This window comes from Rhipicephalus sanguineus, chromosome 1 (assembly GCF_013339695.2).
Source record: "Rhipicephalus sanguineus isolate Rsan-2018 chromosome 1, BIME_Rsan_1.4, whole genome shotgun sequence".
Classification (NCBI taxonomy): Eukaryota; Metazoa; Arthropoda; class Arachnida; order Ixodida; family Ixodidae; genus Rhipicephalus; species Rhipicephalus sanguineus.
Genome location: NC_051176.1, coordinates 278,669,742 through 278,682,651, shown reverse-complemented (window position 1 = coordinate 278,682,651; position 12,910 = coordinate 278,669,742). Strand labels below are relative to the sequence as shown.

The window sequence follows — 12,910 nt, the reverse complement described above, 5'->3', positions numbered from 1 at the left end:
CTTATGAATAACGGCCTTTTCACTCGAAGACCAAACAGAATAGGACCCTACTCGATTCGATATTCTATTTTTTAACCCCCCCCCCCCCAGTTATAACCAATAACAATTGTAATCACATTAGGTCAGAAAAAAAGAAAAATGCAATTTAAACTTTCGATTGCCTCACACAAAAAAATAAATTACATCTAATTACCATACATACAGTTCAGTAAAAAGTTTTCACCAAGATGTTAATGGTACTTTTCTTCCTACCACTACACGTCGTTTACATTTGCACTTCCTCTCTCTGCTCTCAAGTTACACATGATCCAACTGTAATTTCACAAGGATGCCACGATGAAAAGTTGTAGAGCTTTGTCACCAAGATTATCTGCGATTCTTTCACATCTAGCACCCAGGGCAACATTGCTTCATGCTAGCTCACACTAAACGATGTCTAGTCATACCAACGATGTAGCATAGCAGTATAGTAGCGAGCAGTTTACTTTACTACAGCTGCAGCTATAGCTTCACAGAAGACGCCATGTCAGTGGTGTCAATTGCTACCAGTGCTAAATATTCTTATTACCAGATATTCCCTTATATCTTCACAAATGTTGCTGCTTGTCTTGACCTAAATGTAGAATAGCATAGATGAGTAAAAGACCATCAGAAGTGAATTAAAAATAACTTGTTTAAGGGCACAGGGGAAGCCCTATACCTCCCCTGTTAATTTTAAGGTTTCTTTAAGACCAATTTTCTCTGAAACTACTACATGTAAAGCGTTCGGGTTTGTTTCATTTTGTTTGTCGGCATTTGTTCTTGCAATGGAACTAGAATTAAAATTGTATTTCAAATGCTGACTTTCTTGCAATCTTTTTAGCAAAGCAAGAAACTTTCATCATTATTTTTAAAATAAAACTGCCAAAAAAAAATGAAAACTATTCCACATATGTACACCATTCTAGTTCAGTAGCTTTGTATTAATGCTTCATTTTTTCAGGTAAAAAATCAGCTTTCTGTTTTTTCAAGTTCTTTTGATAATGGGACAGATGTAACAAAAAAATTTCGAGATATTGAGCGTTAAAGAAGAAAAACCAGTTTATTTCATGTTTTGTCCAAAAAGAAGATGTACTGAACAATGTAATTAATAGTAACCTGCCACATAGTCATCACACGAATAAGCTTTTCACTTGTTTTCTTGTTTCTTTGGTTTTCTGGCTTGTTTTGTCATATCTTCTGTCTCTATTGGCCAAATACTCTTGATGGCGGTCCATCTCAGCAAACCATGTGACAATGTTGTGCCTTGGTGATATGCCAAGCGGCCTGTGAAAAGGGGGCTTGTCTGCTCCTGAGTAGGTCTCGAAAACCTGATCCTTTTGGCTCAATCAAAATGCACAAAATTGTGTAGGGCACTGGATATTGTTAAGGAAGGCCTTATCATTCCAAACAAGCAAAAAAAAAAGAATTTTCGATTTTTTTTTAATTATTATCCTACCCTGTGTCCTTAACCAACATCAGTGCATTAGATATCTTGCCATAATGGCATCAAGCTATTCAATGATGGTAGTTGGCTCAAGCATTTACAGTTAAACCTCATTATATGAGACGGGCTATAACGAAATAATGGATATAACGAGCAAATCGTAATTCCCCTTGAAAGTCCCCATAGAAACCAATGTATATAAAACCTCGTTTTAACGAGGTAAAATTTGCTTGTTACGGGATATAACCAGGCCAGTGAAAGAAACCCACGTGACTGGTATGGTAAAATTGAGGCGCCATCCACGGACTGGGATCAGAGTTAAAATCTGCATTCCATCTCTTTTCTCCCAGCTCTCTTCAACCCCCTCTCTGGCGGAATCAACTCCCTCTCCTCCAGGAGGCACACTTTCCGCCACCTTGCTGGCGCCGCCGACTTTGAAATCCATTAGAAAGTTTCGTGTCTGGCGTTGGTAAGGCGTGCGTTAGCCGTCGTCGCTCGTCCGTTTCATGGTGCTCGCTCGCTGTGTGCTTGTGCGACGCGGTGTTTTTACAACTCGCGCTGTTCGTGCATAGTGCTTTGTTGCTCGAATACTTCCAGAACAAGTCCCGGAATATATGTGCCGGCCCCCAAAAGAACGACAGGTGAGCGTGCCCTTTGAGTCGCGGTTTTCATTGTGTCAATTACATGTCCATACCGAGTAGTAACTGTTCTCTGCAGTGGGGCTACAGTTAATGTTTTCAAAAATGAGTGATTTGAAAAGGGCACGATGCTGCGTTTAAATCGTTATACGAACAAGCAGCGGACATGAAGCCCATGCGACGTAACTATAGTTACAGGTTTACAACTCTCACAGAACTGCGTGCTTGAGTGTGTGCTTTGCATTTGTCTCCGGTTAATTACTTGCCATCGCCTATAACCATGTTTGTGAGACATTAGGTAGACGTATGAAAACTTGTGCTGCTCTGAGACGAACAAACGAGTTCACTTTTGCACGAGTCGAAGGCACTGTTTATCTGATTGGAACTTGTCCCTTTTCTTCACGGTGGAAGCGTTTTTAAAGTATTCCGGAATGCCACACAGCTGATCGGTGCGCCCAGAGAAAAGCTGAAGAATTGCAGAATCGGCGCATTTCAAGAAGAAATGCCATGAATCCTCCGATATCATCTGCTCATTTTCTCCACGTTTATCATCACTAGTTATACGAAAAGCAATGTTTTTGGCAATGTAGTCAATAAAGTGCGGCCAATATTAGTTGTGTTATATGTGAAGTTCATTTTGAAATGTTTAAAATGATCTTTACATTATTTATTCTATTTTTAGGCATGTCAACTGCTTTCATTGTTTTTGCATTGCAGTGAATGTTCAATTTTGTTAGTTATGATGATTTTGTGCAATATCGCGCACATATATCAGAAGCTTTTCTGCACTTTTGTCAGTATAAAAATTGTGTTTTTTAATATCTGCCCTAGTGTTATGTTCTGTTTTTTATTCCACTGTTCTTTAAGTTCTTAACTTTGCCGAGAACTTTCGTGTTGTTTGGTGATCATGAACACGTGTATGTTAACCTCCTGTTGATCACTTCTGTATCGCACCACATTTGATGAAAATGTTGATTTTCGGAAACGAGGACAATAAAATGAGACCAAAGATATTTTGTGTTGTGAGTGCAATTCATTCTTTTGCGTTCTGGCACATGCTGCACGACTGCAGTGTTTACAGAATGCCTGATTGCAAATTCCGTACATTCAAACGCGCAACGAACGCGCGGCGCAACACGCGAAGCGGACGCAAAAAAAAAAAAAAAAAACGCGGACGAGCGGCTCATATAAAAAAAAGGAGTGGGAGAGGGAGCCCGCGCACGCAAACAAAACAAAAAAAATTTAAAAAAAAAACGGCGCGCGCGCGAGAGCTAGGAGAGGAGGCGCGGCTGGTGTTAGTGTTGCTATAGTGTTGCCATGACGACACATACCGTGTGCGCCGCCATTCTGCAGTTTGAGACTCTGAATCCCAGCCGCCAGGATAGTAACTGAAGGGACGTTTGGCGCTACCAGCGCTGACGTCATGAATTAAGGCGTCCTATGGGAGGTATACGGAGTAACCTCTCCCTGATATAACAAACTAACATTGTTAAGAAATCAAGTTTTCAGGCAATGTCACAGTAGTGTGCAACACAGATTTGAGACGGTGCGCAACGCGACAACTGTATTTAGCAGCTCAAAGCTCCCGCCACGCACCCTCTGAGTTAAATCATGGTGAATTCCATTGGCGGATTCGGAGTTGCCGATGCCGACGAACTCTGCTCCGGAGCACTCCACTCCGGCGGAGAGCAACCGCAGGAAATCTGCTACTGGAACACAAGCGCCCTCATCAAAGTAAATGGTAGGGGGCGCTAGCACATGCATCTGCTTCGCAAGCGGCCAGCATTCCTCGCGTTTCACGCTGTTTTCGCCTTCACGGGCGCAAGCGGAGAGAACGGGCGCGGTCGGACAGCGCATTGCACCGCGTACGCGGTACGCCACGCTCTGCGCACGCGCGGGGAGCATGCGTCTTCTGGTCAAATCCCCCGCTTTTCGCAGAGTAGAGAGAGCTGCTCCGTGATGTGAATCTGGCGGCGGAGCTGCTCCGGATCAGACAATGAAACACACAGGGTGCACTCTCAATCTGCCTATGGAACAGACTTGGTCCGAATGGAGCAGAAAAACTGCTCCCGGAAGTGCTCCGAATCTGCCAATGGAATTCACCATAAGAGTATTTTGAAGAGTAGGTGCGTGACTTTTCATTTTGATCTTCGCAATGTGGTTATTTTGTTGTGTACCGACATGCGGTGAAATGCTATTTCGCCCACTATTTGTTTTAGGTAAGTACACTTGTAATATTTGCAGGTAATTCCCGCTGCGGCTATAACGAAATATTGGTTATAACGAGCAAATTGCAACGCCCCTTCAATTTCGTTAATATAAGGTTTAACTGTAATGCACAACAATTTGTGAGAAAGTCACAGTTTTACCCAAAAGGTGAAGCACTAATAGAAATAGCAATGCATATAGCTATAAAAATTTTCATATCGATCCTATATATTGCAGTGATCATTTGCATACTAAATAAATTAATGTTGTGTGTTCCCTCAGGTAAGCATGAGTACACCATACTAGATGACTCCAAGCACTAGCTTTCATGACATTAGCCTGATGACCAGCGCAAACAGAAGTGAGCAAACGCATTGAGTTGCTTCTCTTTTTTGACATTACACAAGTTGCAACATTAGGCACACAGAAATCCGAGGATGCTGGCACAGACAATCATACGAAGCTGCCAACCCCCTAGGCTCCCTCAACCAATTGAAACGCCACAGATTACTTGCAAAATTGGGCATGCACATTGTTTCTTATGACCTGTGCAGCATGGAGCGCACCGCATTTTGTGACTTCGGCATCTTCGTGGCAGGCTGACTATAGAGGAGACTTAACCTTAGCTGCATGCTCCTGCACCCCAACCCCTCCCGATTTCCGGCCTGGGCGCGCTCATTTGATCACCATGTCTCCCCTCTCCCAGAGAAAGGTCAACTAGAAAAGCGTCCAGTTGGGCACCCTACACTGGGGGATTGGGGAAGGAAAAAGAAAAACACTGCACTTATGCAAGGTACACAACTACTGAGTGTCACGTTGTGACTAAAGCAATTAGGGTGAGGCTGGCACTTCCCCCTCTGCACGCACACACGTGGAAAGTGGCAAACAAGCTCACGTGAATAGCTTTGAAGTTCTGCAGTGGTGAGACTGGCTTGGCAAGACCATTTTGGTTGACATCAGAGTGAGAAAAAGTTTGCTCCACATCGGGCCCTGTGGCTGAGAAGACCAGCTCGAGTATGATGAAGGTGAAGACACCCAACAGCACCCACAGGCCGAGTGTCAGGTGTGCTTGTGCGGGGCTCTCGGCACCTGCATGCATGCAAGAAGAGCACTAACTGAGAGCCACGAAATGATACTACCAAGAAGTCACATTGAAACCACAGTGACAAGTAATGTGGATATTTGGGCTTTTTGGTGCGGCATACTGGCGAATTAGAATGCATAATGACACAGGGATAGAAGAAATGACAGGACAGACGAGCACTGTCTAGGGCTTGTTTGTCCTCTCGTTTTTTAGATGCGAAGCATCTGACAGCGGAGTTCAAACCGGTGGTGGTGGTGGTGTGCGGCGTGACCACCCCTACCGCGCATGTGCATACCCTCTCCACTTCCCCTTTCCCCCTCTCAAATCACCCTCCCCTCTCCATTTTCGCTTTCTCCTTTCCCCTCTCCGCTTTCCCTCTCCACTCTTCCTCTTAAACGCGGGCTAGACATGCCGAAATTCTCTCCTGCGCAACGCCGCGATGAGCGCCAGCGCATGCGCGTCCCCTCCCCCTCTCTCTCCTCTCCTACGCTGCCCCCCTCTCGCGCACCTGTCGACCGCGTTCACCGCTCGCCCTGTGAGAATTAACGGCCAGGCTAGAGGGAAGACAAGACGCGCGTAGCGTTCCTCTTCGCGTTCCACGACGCGAGGTCGGTAGCATGCCCAACGAACGCCAACGGAACGCGATCGTGCAAGTGATCCGGCTTCGCATCGCCTCATGGTCCCCTTTAGCGGGAAATGGTGTAATTTTTTCTGTCTCTGTGTCCTTATGCACGGCAATTCATAAAGAAGCTTGAAATAGTATTAAGCACAAGAAAATTGTTGGTGGCGCATGCATGAAACTACAAACTATAAACAATAAAATATGCCTCATTACCTCATTGAGATGTGAAGTCATTGAACAAGGAATGTCACTGGAATAAACATTTCAATGAGGGGACTTGTCTTTGTCAGGCTAACCTCTCTTAGCCTTAACAAAGACAAGTCCCCTTGTCTGGCTCCAGCGACATTGCTTGTACAATGACTTTTCATCACTTCAAGCCTGCATCTAACCGCGAATTTCTGCCTCATTTGGATTACTTCATTGTGCACTATAGGCCATCCCTCTTGTTCCAATACTGTACAATAACATTTCCATAGCATCCTTTTTATTCACGAAATCAGAGTGACTTCCAAAATTCTATACAACTGTGTCCTTCAAAGTGCTATAAATAAATAGTACTTTGCCACTGAAAACCTTTTTGTCCAAACAAAAGCTAAACTATTCTGTCCTATAACATTTGTGGCCCAGATAAGCTGTAATAAATGGGGTTGCATAGTGAGGGCAATAAAAATGAACGATGGAATGAGAAATGAACGTGTTCATTCTCATTGCTGTTGACACCACGGGTATATGCCAGGAACTACAATCAATTCGTAAATAAAAGAGCTGATAGTTATAAGTTAATGGATGGCTGCCAAGAACATGTCCTTTGAGCATGTTTGGTGGCCCAAAAGTAACAAACCTAAATGATTATCCCACAACAGTATACGGTTTGATAACTGTAAATTTAAAATCGCAATACCATACTTGGTCCATCTACATGTCCTGCAGACATGAAATGAATTAGATGTGACATGTAAATCTATGAGTTCTCGGCGGATACTACATTGAACCCCTTTTACATTGCATGGCAGGGGCGCAGCCTAGGGGGGGGTGTCAAATCCCCCCCGAAAATGTTCAGTTTTGCTTGCGTATAAATACACGCACACATACAAACGCACGCACGAACATACATAAAGTATGGTGGAACCCCCCCCCCCCCCTGAAAAAAAATTTCTGGCTACGCCCCTGTTGCATGGTGTCTTGATGCCACAGCACCTGTATTACAAAGTAGGTAGAAGTTCAGAGGAAGACGGAACCTTGAATGCCGAAAAATCCTTGGAACACAGGGTGTCACTGGAACCAATGTTTCGACAAGCGAACTTTTTTTTCTTCAAGGCTGCACTCCTCAAGAAGACAAGTCTGCTTGTTGAAACGCTGGCTCCAGGTCTTTTGTGATTCATGCGATTCATCTTTTTATATATATATATATATATATATATATATATATATATATATATATATATATATATATATATATATATATATATATATATATATATATATATATATATATATATATATATATATGTATATGTATATATTATTTTTTTTCACAAAAGAATATTCCTGGCTATTGGTTAAATTATATGAAAGAAAGTCACAGTGAAAAAAAGGATATTTATCTGAGCTTTCGGTCGGGACCGGTCTTTATGAAAGATCTTTGATACAGGCCGGTCCCCGGCCAAATGCTCAGAATAAATGTTAAGTTTTTCACTATGACTTTCACACACACACACACACACACATATATATATATATATATATATATATATATATATATATATATATATATATATATATATATATATATATATATATATATATATATTGCGATAAGTTTACAAATTTAGGAAAACCACTCCAGAAATGGCGACAATGAACAATTTCTTCTTCGATGAATTATCTTCTTAATTGCCTCGGTTTCATGCTTTCGCAAAGATGAAGTGACGATCACGTGAACGGCGTTCTTTTTTCTAATCACGGGAACGCCACAAAGACGAAGTGAACATGTAGCTCGCGCGCGCCTCAATACACGATCGAGGTGCACGGGGGTCATGTGACCTCAGGCCGAGTAAGAAGGGACACGTGGCGAAAAGCCGGCGTGATGTACAAAAAAAGCGCGTGGGCATGAACCACAAAAGATCATGACGCGCATGCGGCTCCAGCTTCGTCTTTGCGGCTCGCGTGACCTTTTGTGTGCGCGCGCGTTTTTGTATTTTTCGCCACGTGACCCTTCTCATATGAGGCATATAAGGCTTTCGCCTTAGTAATCTTGGCTCAGCCTCTGTTTATGCAATCACTACAAATTGGAGGTGTGTGCAGACCCTGCGTGAAAGTTGAAAGTCCGCTGTGGGCATAGGCGTGCGCGGGGGGGGGGGGGGGTCGCTGCGATGAACCTTCGCCACCCCACCCCCCCCCCCCTGAAGGGGAACCCTCCGCATGCCTATGGCTGTGGGCACTACCAGAAGATAACCGCGCCTCAGTGCGCCGCGCCGTTTCGAAACTAGCCTCTCCTCCCTACCGTCGCTTCAGTCAACAAGTAACACTCGAAAGCGCAGCCACTTTCAGAGGAGTGCGCTTTCTCTGCCACGGCCCCGTGCTTGCCTCCAGACCGGCCGTGCCCCTGCCCACGAGGAGTGCGGAAAGGAGGAGAGAGAGAGGGACGTCGTCTGGACGACGTCATCGCGCTCGGCCGAAATGCACGCGGTGCGCGCCGAAGCGAACACAAAGTACCATGCAGTAAGAAATAAAAAATACGGTCAAGGCGGCGCGTGCATCCACCGCTGGCCGGTTGGAACTGTGCAATGATCCATTTCATTTTTCATTCTTGCCGTCCACCATATGGCGAGAAAAGATAAATGAAAGGGGTCGTGTAGTCTTCTCGCTGGTCAAATAAAACACGCTCGGCTCACAGCTCCCCGGGCATTTTACTGCAGAGAGATGCGCGTCGTCAATCAGCGCGCCCACGCCAGGAGGGCTGGAAAGCGAAACAGAAGCAAAGCCGTCGAGGCCGGCCGATTGCACGTACGCCAGCATGCGGATCCCGCTTACTCCATGGCTAAGAGGCGTCTCGAGGGAAAAGAGCGCGCTTCGCGATGGCGGTTGTAGCCACTGCGCATGCGTCACCCCTATTCCAAACCACCACAACTACTACATACGCTAATCTTTTGGGTAGGCACCAGGGGCGTAGCCAGGAATTTTTTTCGGGCGGGGGGGGGGGGGGTTCAACCATACTTCATGTATGTTCGTGCGTGCATTTGTATGTGTGCGTGTATATATACGCAAGCAAAATTGAAAAAAATTCGGTGGGGGTTTGAACCCCGCCAACCCCTCCCCTTGGCTACGCCCCTGGTAGGCACGTTATATTTCGGGCGTGCGTACCCAAGCACTCTATAGAACCTTCTACTAAGGGAAAATCAGCCTGAACCGTCTCGCGCAAACCGCCGCTTTTAATCTGTTCGAATGTGCTTCGATAGGGTCGCGTTTTTATTTAATAATTATATGGGTGCGTAAATATTCGTAAATATGACATCCTGAGGTGCACATCTTCCAAATGAAAAAGCTGTGAAGACCCTAGATCACATGCTCTGGGACTGCCCAGCGCTAAACGGTCTCAATGGGAATAAAGAGTTGGCAATCCTCCCTCCACAGCTAGGAAGAACAGGGCCAAAACAAGCCACGCGTCAAGCCCAGGCCACCGCCGGAAACCAACTGGTTCCGGCCGACGTCTAGAGGGGAAGGAGACGGCGAAAGGGGGAGCTGCGTCTCGCCCCGATCACCCATACTTTCTGACGGGTGCAAATAAAGGGCTCTCGCTCTCTCTCTCAGACTATATATTATTTTTGGCGGAATGCTGATGGATATTTGATAAAATTTGTCGGGACGTTGCAGTTTTCTATCAATAACCAGCGACACAAACGTGTATTGGTGTCTGAATAACCGTCAAGGTCATGAATGTGAGCGTTCATGTCCCCTAGAAGGATTATTTCGGCATCATGACCAAATTTTTTAATATCGGTGCTTATGCATTTCACTATCTCCAGATTCTTTTCTCTGCAGTTATTCCCCGTCCAATATCTATATGGCAACATTCGTTGACGTCACGAAAATAAGCAAAGTTAATTGGATAGAGCATCCACGCAAATTCTGTTTGCGTGGGAGGGCGATGGACGTGGGAGGAACTAATATTTATTCTTAGGTTGTGACGGATCATGTTTTTTTTTTTTTAATACGCAAGGGCCAACAACACTTATTGGAGTCTCGAGGAAGAGATGATAGGCGTACTGACACAAAAATTTTACATCTTGTTTTTTTTTCTGTTGCAATAAGTAGCTAACGGCCACTTATCACGGCTGAAAACCTCGTGGGCTCGAGCGCGCGATGGTTAATTTTTTTGGAGGCGGTTTTATCGCGCCCAGTCGCAGTTTCGGTTTCAAAGAGCGCCGAGGGAGGCGGCACCCAGAGTGGTTTTCGTGTAAACTATAGTGAACTATAGTGTAAACATAGCTGGCTACGTGAGCACACAAATACAGGGACCTTACACAAAACCACGTTCACGTGAGCACTGCGTGGGCAACTCTTTTCAGCGAAGGCTCCCTGGGTGCTGCTATAATCCCTTCTGGGATGTTGCAAATATGAATGACCCCTCGCCGAGGCAAGGTCATCAGGCTTTGCACTCCCGTGCGGCGCGCAAGTCTGCCCCCTTTTCCTTTGGAAAGGTCTCTCGCAAGGATCATGGCAGCCAACACAAACTCGTGACGGGCAGGTGGCGGTTGGCCGTTTACATAAAACCCAAAGGCGCGTTTCGCGTGCGGTGGCACGACACGCACTTTAAAATTGAGTTTAAATATCTTCCAGGCTATATTATCCGTTGATATTTCGAAGATGATGCGTATGTGTCCACAAAAATCTATCCCACAAGTTATCTCGCCTTCAAAATTTTGTGTCTACTCCTAGCTTTGACGATGGAAGAATGATTCTGCTAATAATAATAATAATATCTGGGGTTTAACGTGCCAAAAGCACAATATGATTATGAGGGACGCCGTAGAGGAGGGCTCCGGAAATGTCGACCACCTGGGGTTCTTTAACGTGCACCTAAATCTAAGTACACGGGCCTCAAACATTTTCGCCTCCATCGAAAATGCAGCCGCCGCGGCCGGGATTCGATCCCGCGACCTTCGGGTCAGCAGTCGAGCGCCATAACCGCTAGACCACCGTGGCGGGGCAAGAATGATTCTGCTGCACGACAGCTGCACGTGGAACGTTATTGCGCGGATAAACAAATAATTTCTGCTCAATAATTTCCACTTATTCAATAAGAATGTGCATATTCAACATGTTGGCTACATATTCTTAGATTAATTATTCGGCTAGTCACCATTTTGTGGCTAGCCTACCTTGCCTTTCCATCTCGTAATGCTTCATTTTCTCTCCCCCCCCCCCCCCCCCCCATCCGGCTATGTCAGCATATTTTTATGGTCCCCGAGACACACATTAATAATAAGTACATCATGTAGTGTTCTAGGTGAGCTAAACGATGCATCCGGTTTATTTTAGCTGAAAGTAAGTCTCTGTTATCGATGCAAAGTTTAAAGGCCAGCTATAGCCAGTAATTGCCTTTGCGGTAAATAATTACGGAAGCACTAAAGATTATGTATATATGTGTATTTTACAAACCACATGGTAACTTTCCCCCGCTCTCCCGGAATTCTTGTAAAACAACTGTCAACGAGTTATTTGCGGTGAAGAAGACGGCTGCAATATTGGGAAGGAAAAAAAAAAACGTGTCATTAAGGCGAACTTTTACGTCAATAATGTAGTCTATATCGTTTTACAAAGGCATTGAAGTGTAATGTGATGCAATAGAAGTGTAAGTGATAAGTGATGCAACAGAAGTGTAAAGAAAACGAGATCGGTGGCTCTCAGGGGGGCCGGATGCTGCCTATCGTCATCTAAAGCTATGCAAATCTTATAGTATACTATGTGAAATGCATCTGTACGTTTAGCGACTTGGCAACTACGCGCTGGCGGTCAACTATAACAAGTACATGTGATATGGCAGGGTCTCTCATTCGTATGTCGCAGGGGTCGGCAACCTGCGACCCGCGGGGCAGTGTATTATATGGCCCGCGGCACAACGTCAGAACCTCCCCCATGAACGCCTCCCGGCCAACCGATAAGCACCTCCGCGACTTTCTGTGTCTCGCCTTGTAAGCTATTTTTATAAATTGCAACCTTGTGACATGCGATCAGAAAATAAACATGATTTGTATTCAAGTTTTGCACATCATTGTCAATTCGCCGAATTTCTTCTCTTTTCCTGCATAGCGTACCTCCACCCCCCATTTCGATTTGCCATGCAGCTTAGGCCGTGTCGGCTTCATGCAACTCGACCCTTCGCCTCAAAAGGTTGCTGACCCCTGGTATAACAACAACACCTCACCAATCCCAGAAAAGAAGCTGCGTATACAATAATTAGGTTCAAACGAGCGACGAATCGGGCTAGTCTCTCGCGCTTTGTACTCATAGAAGATTAGAACAGAGAGATGCCGACGGCCGCCAGTGGCTACTTGTGATACCCCGAAGTCTGCGTTCTGAAATATGCGAGTCCTTCTACTCTGATCCGCAATGCGCGCACTCTGGGGTATCCAAAACTTACCACCGCATTCGACAACTATAATTCTGGCGAGGGATGTACCCTTGGATGTACCGCTACGTGCAGAAGTTCGTTCGCTCCTGCCTCAAAACTGAAAACCTTCAACGCACGTGTCACCAGCCGGTCTACAACCATTACCTTGCCCTAACCGTCCGTTTGGGCGCATGGGCATCGATTTGTATGAACCATAGAGTTTCCTACAATACTTACCAGAGGGAACTCTGGCGCTAGTGTCTATGGGAGCTGCAGTGCA

The 12,910-nt window shown here is 45.3% G+C and overlaps 1 protein-coding gene across 1 annotated transcript in view; it reads right to left on the bottom strand.

Moving 5' to 3' along the window:
* Positions 1-12,910, bottom strand: part of LOC119379069 (zinc transporter ZIP13) — a 61,557-nt gene that overhangs the window by 9,129 nt on the left and 39,518 nt on the right. Inside the window, exon 3 of the mRNA XM_037648231.2 lies at positions 5,207-5,400. Within this exon, the coding sequence (XP_037504159.1) occupies positions 5,207-5,400 (194 nt within the window). The remainder of the gene's footprint in view (positions 1-5,206; positions 5,401-12,910) is intronic.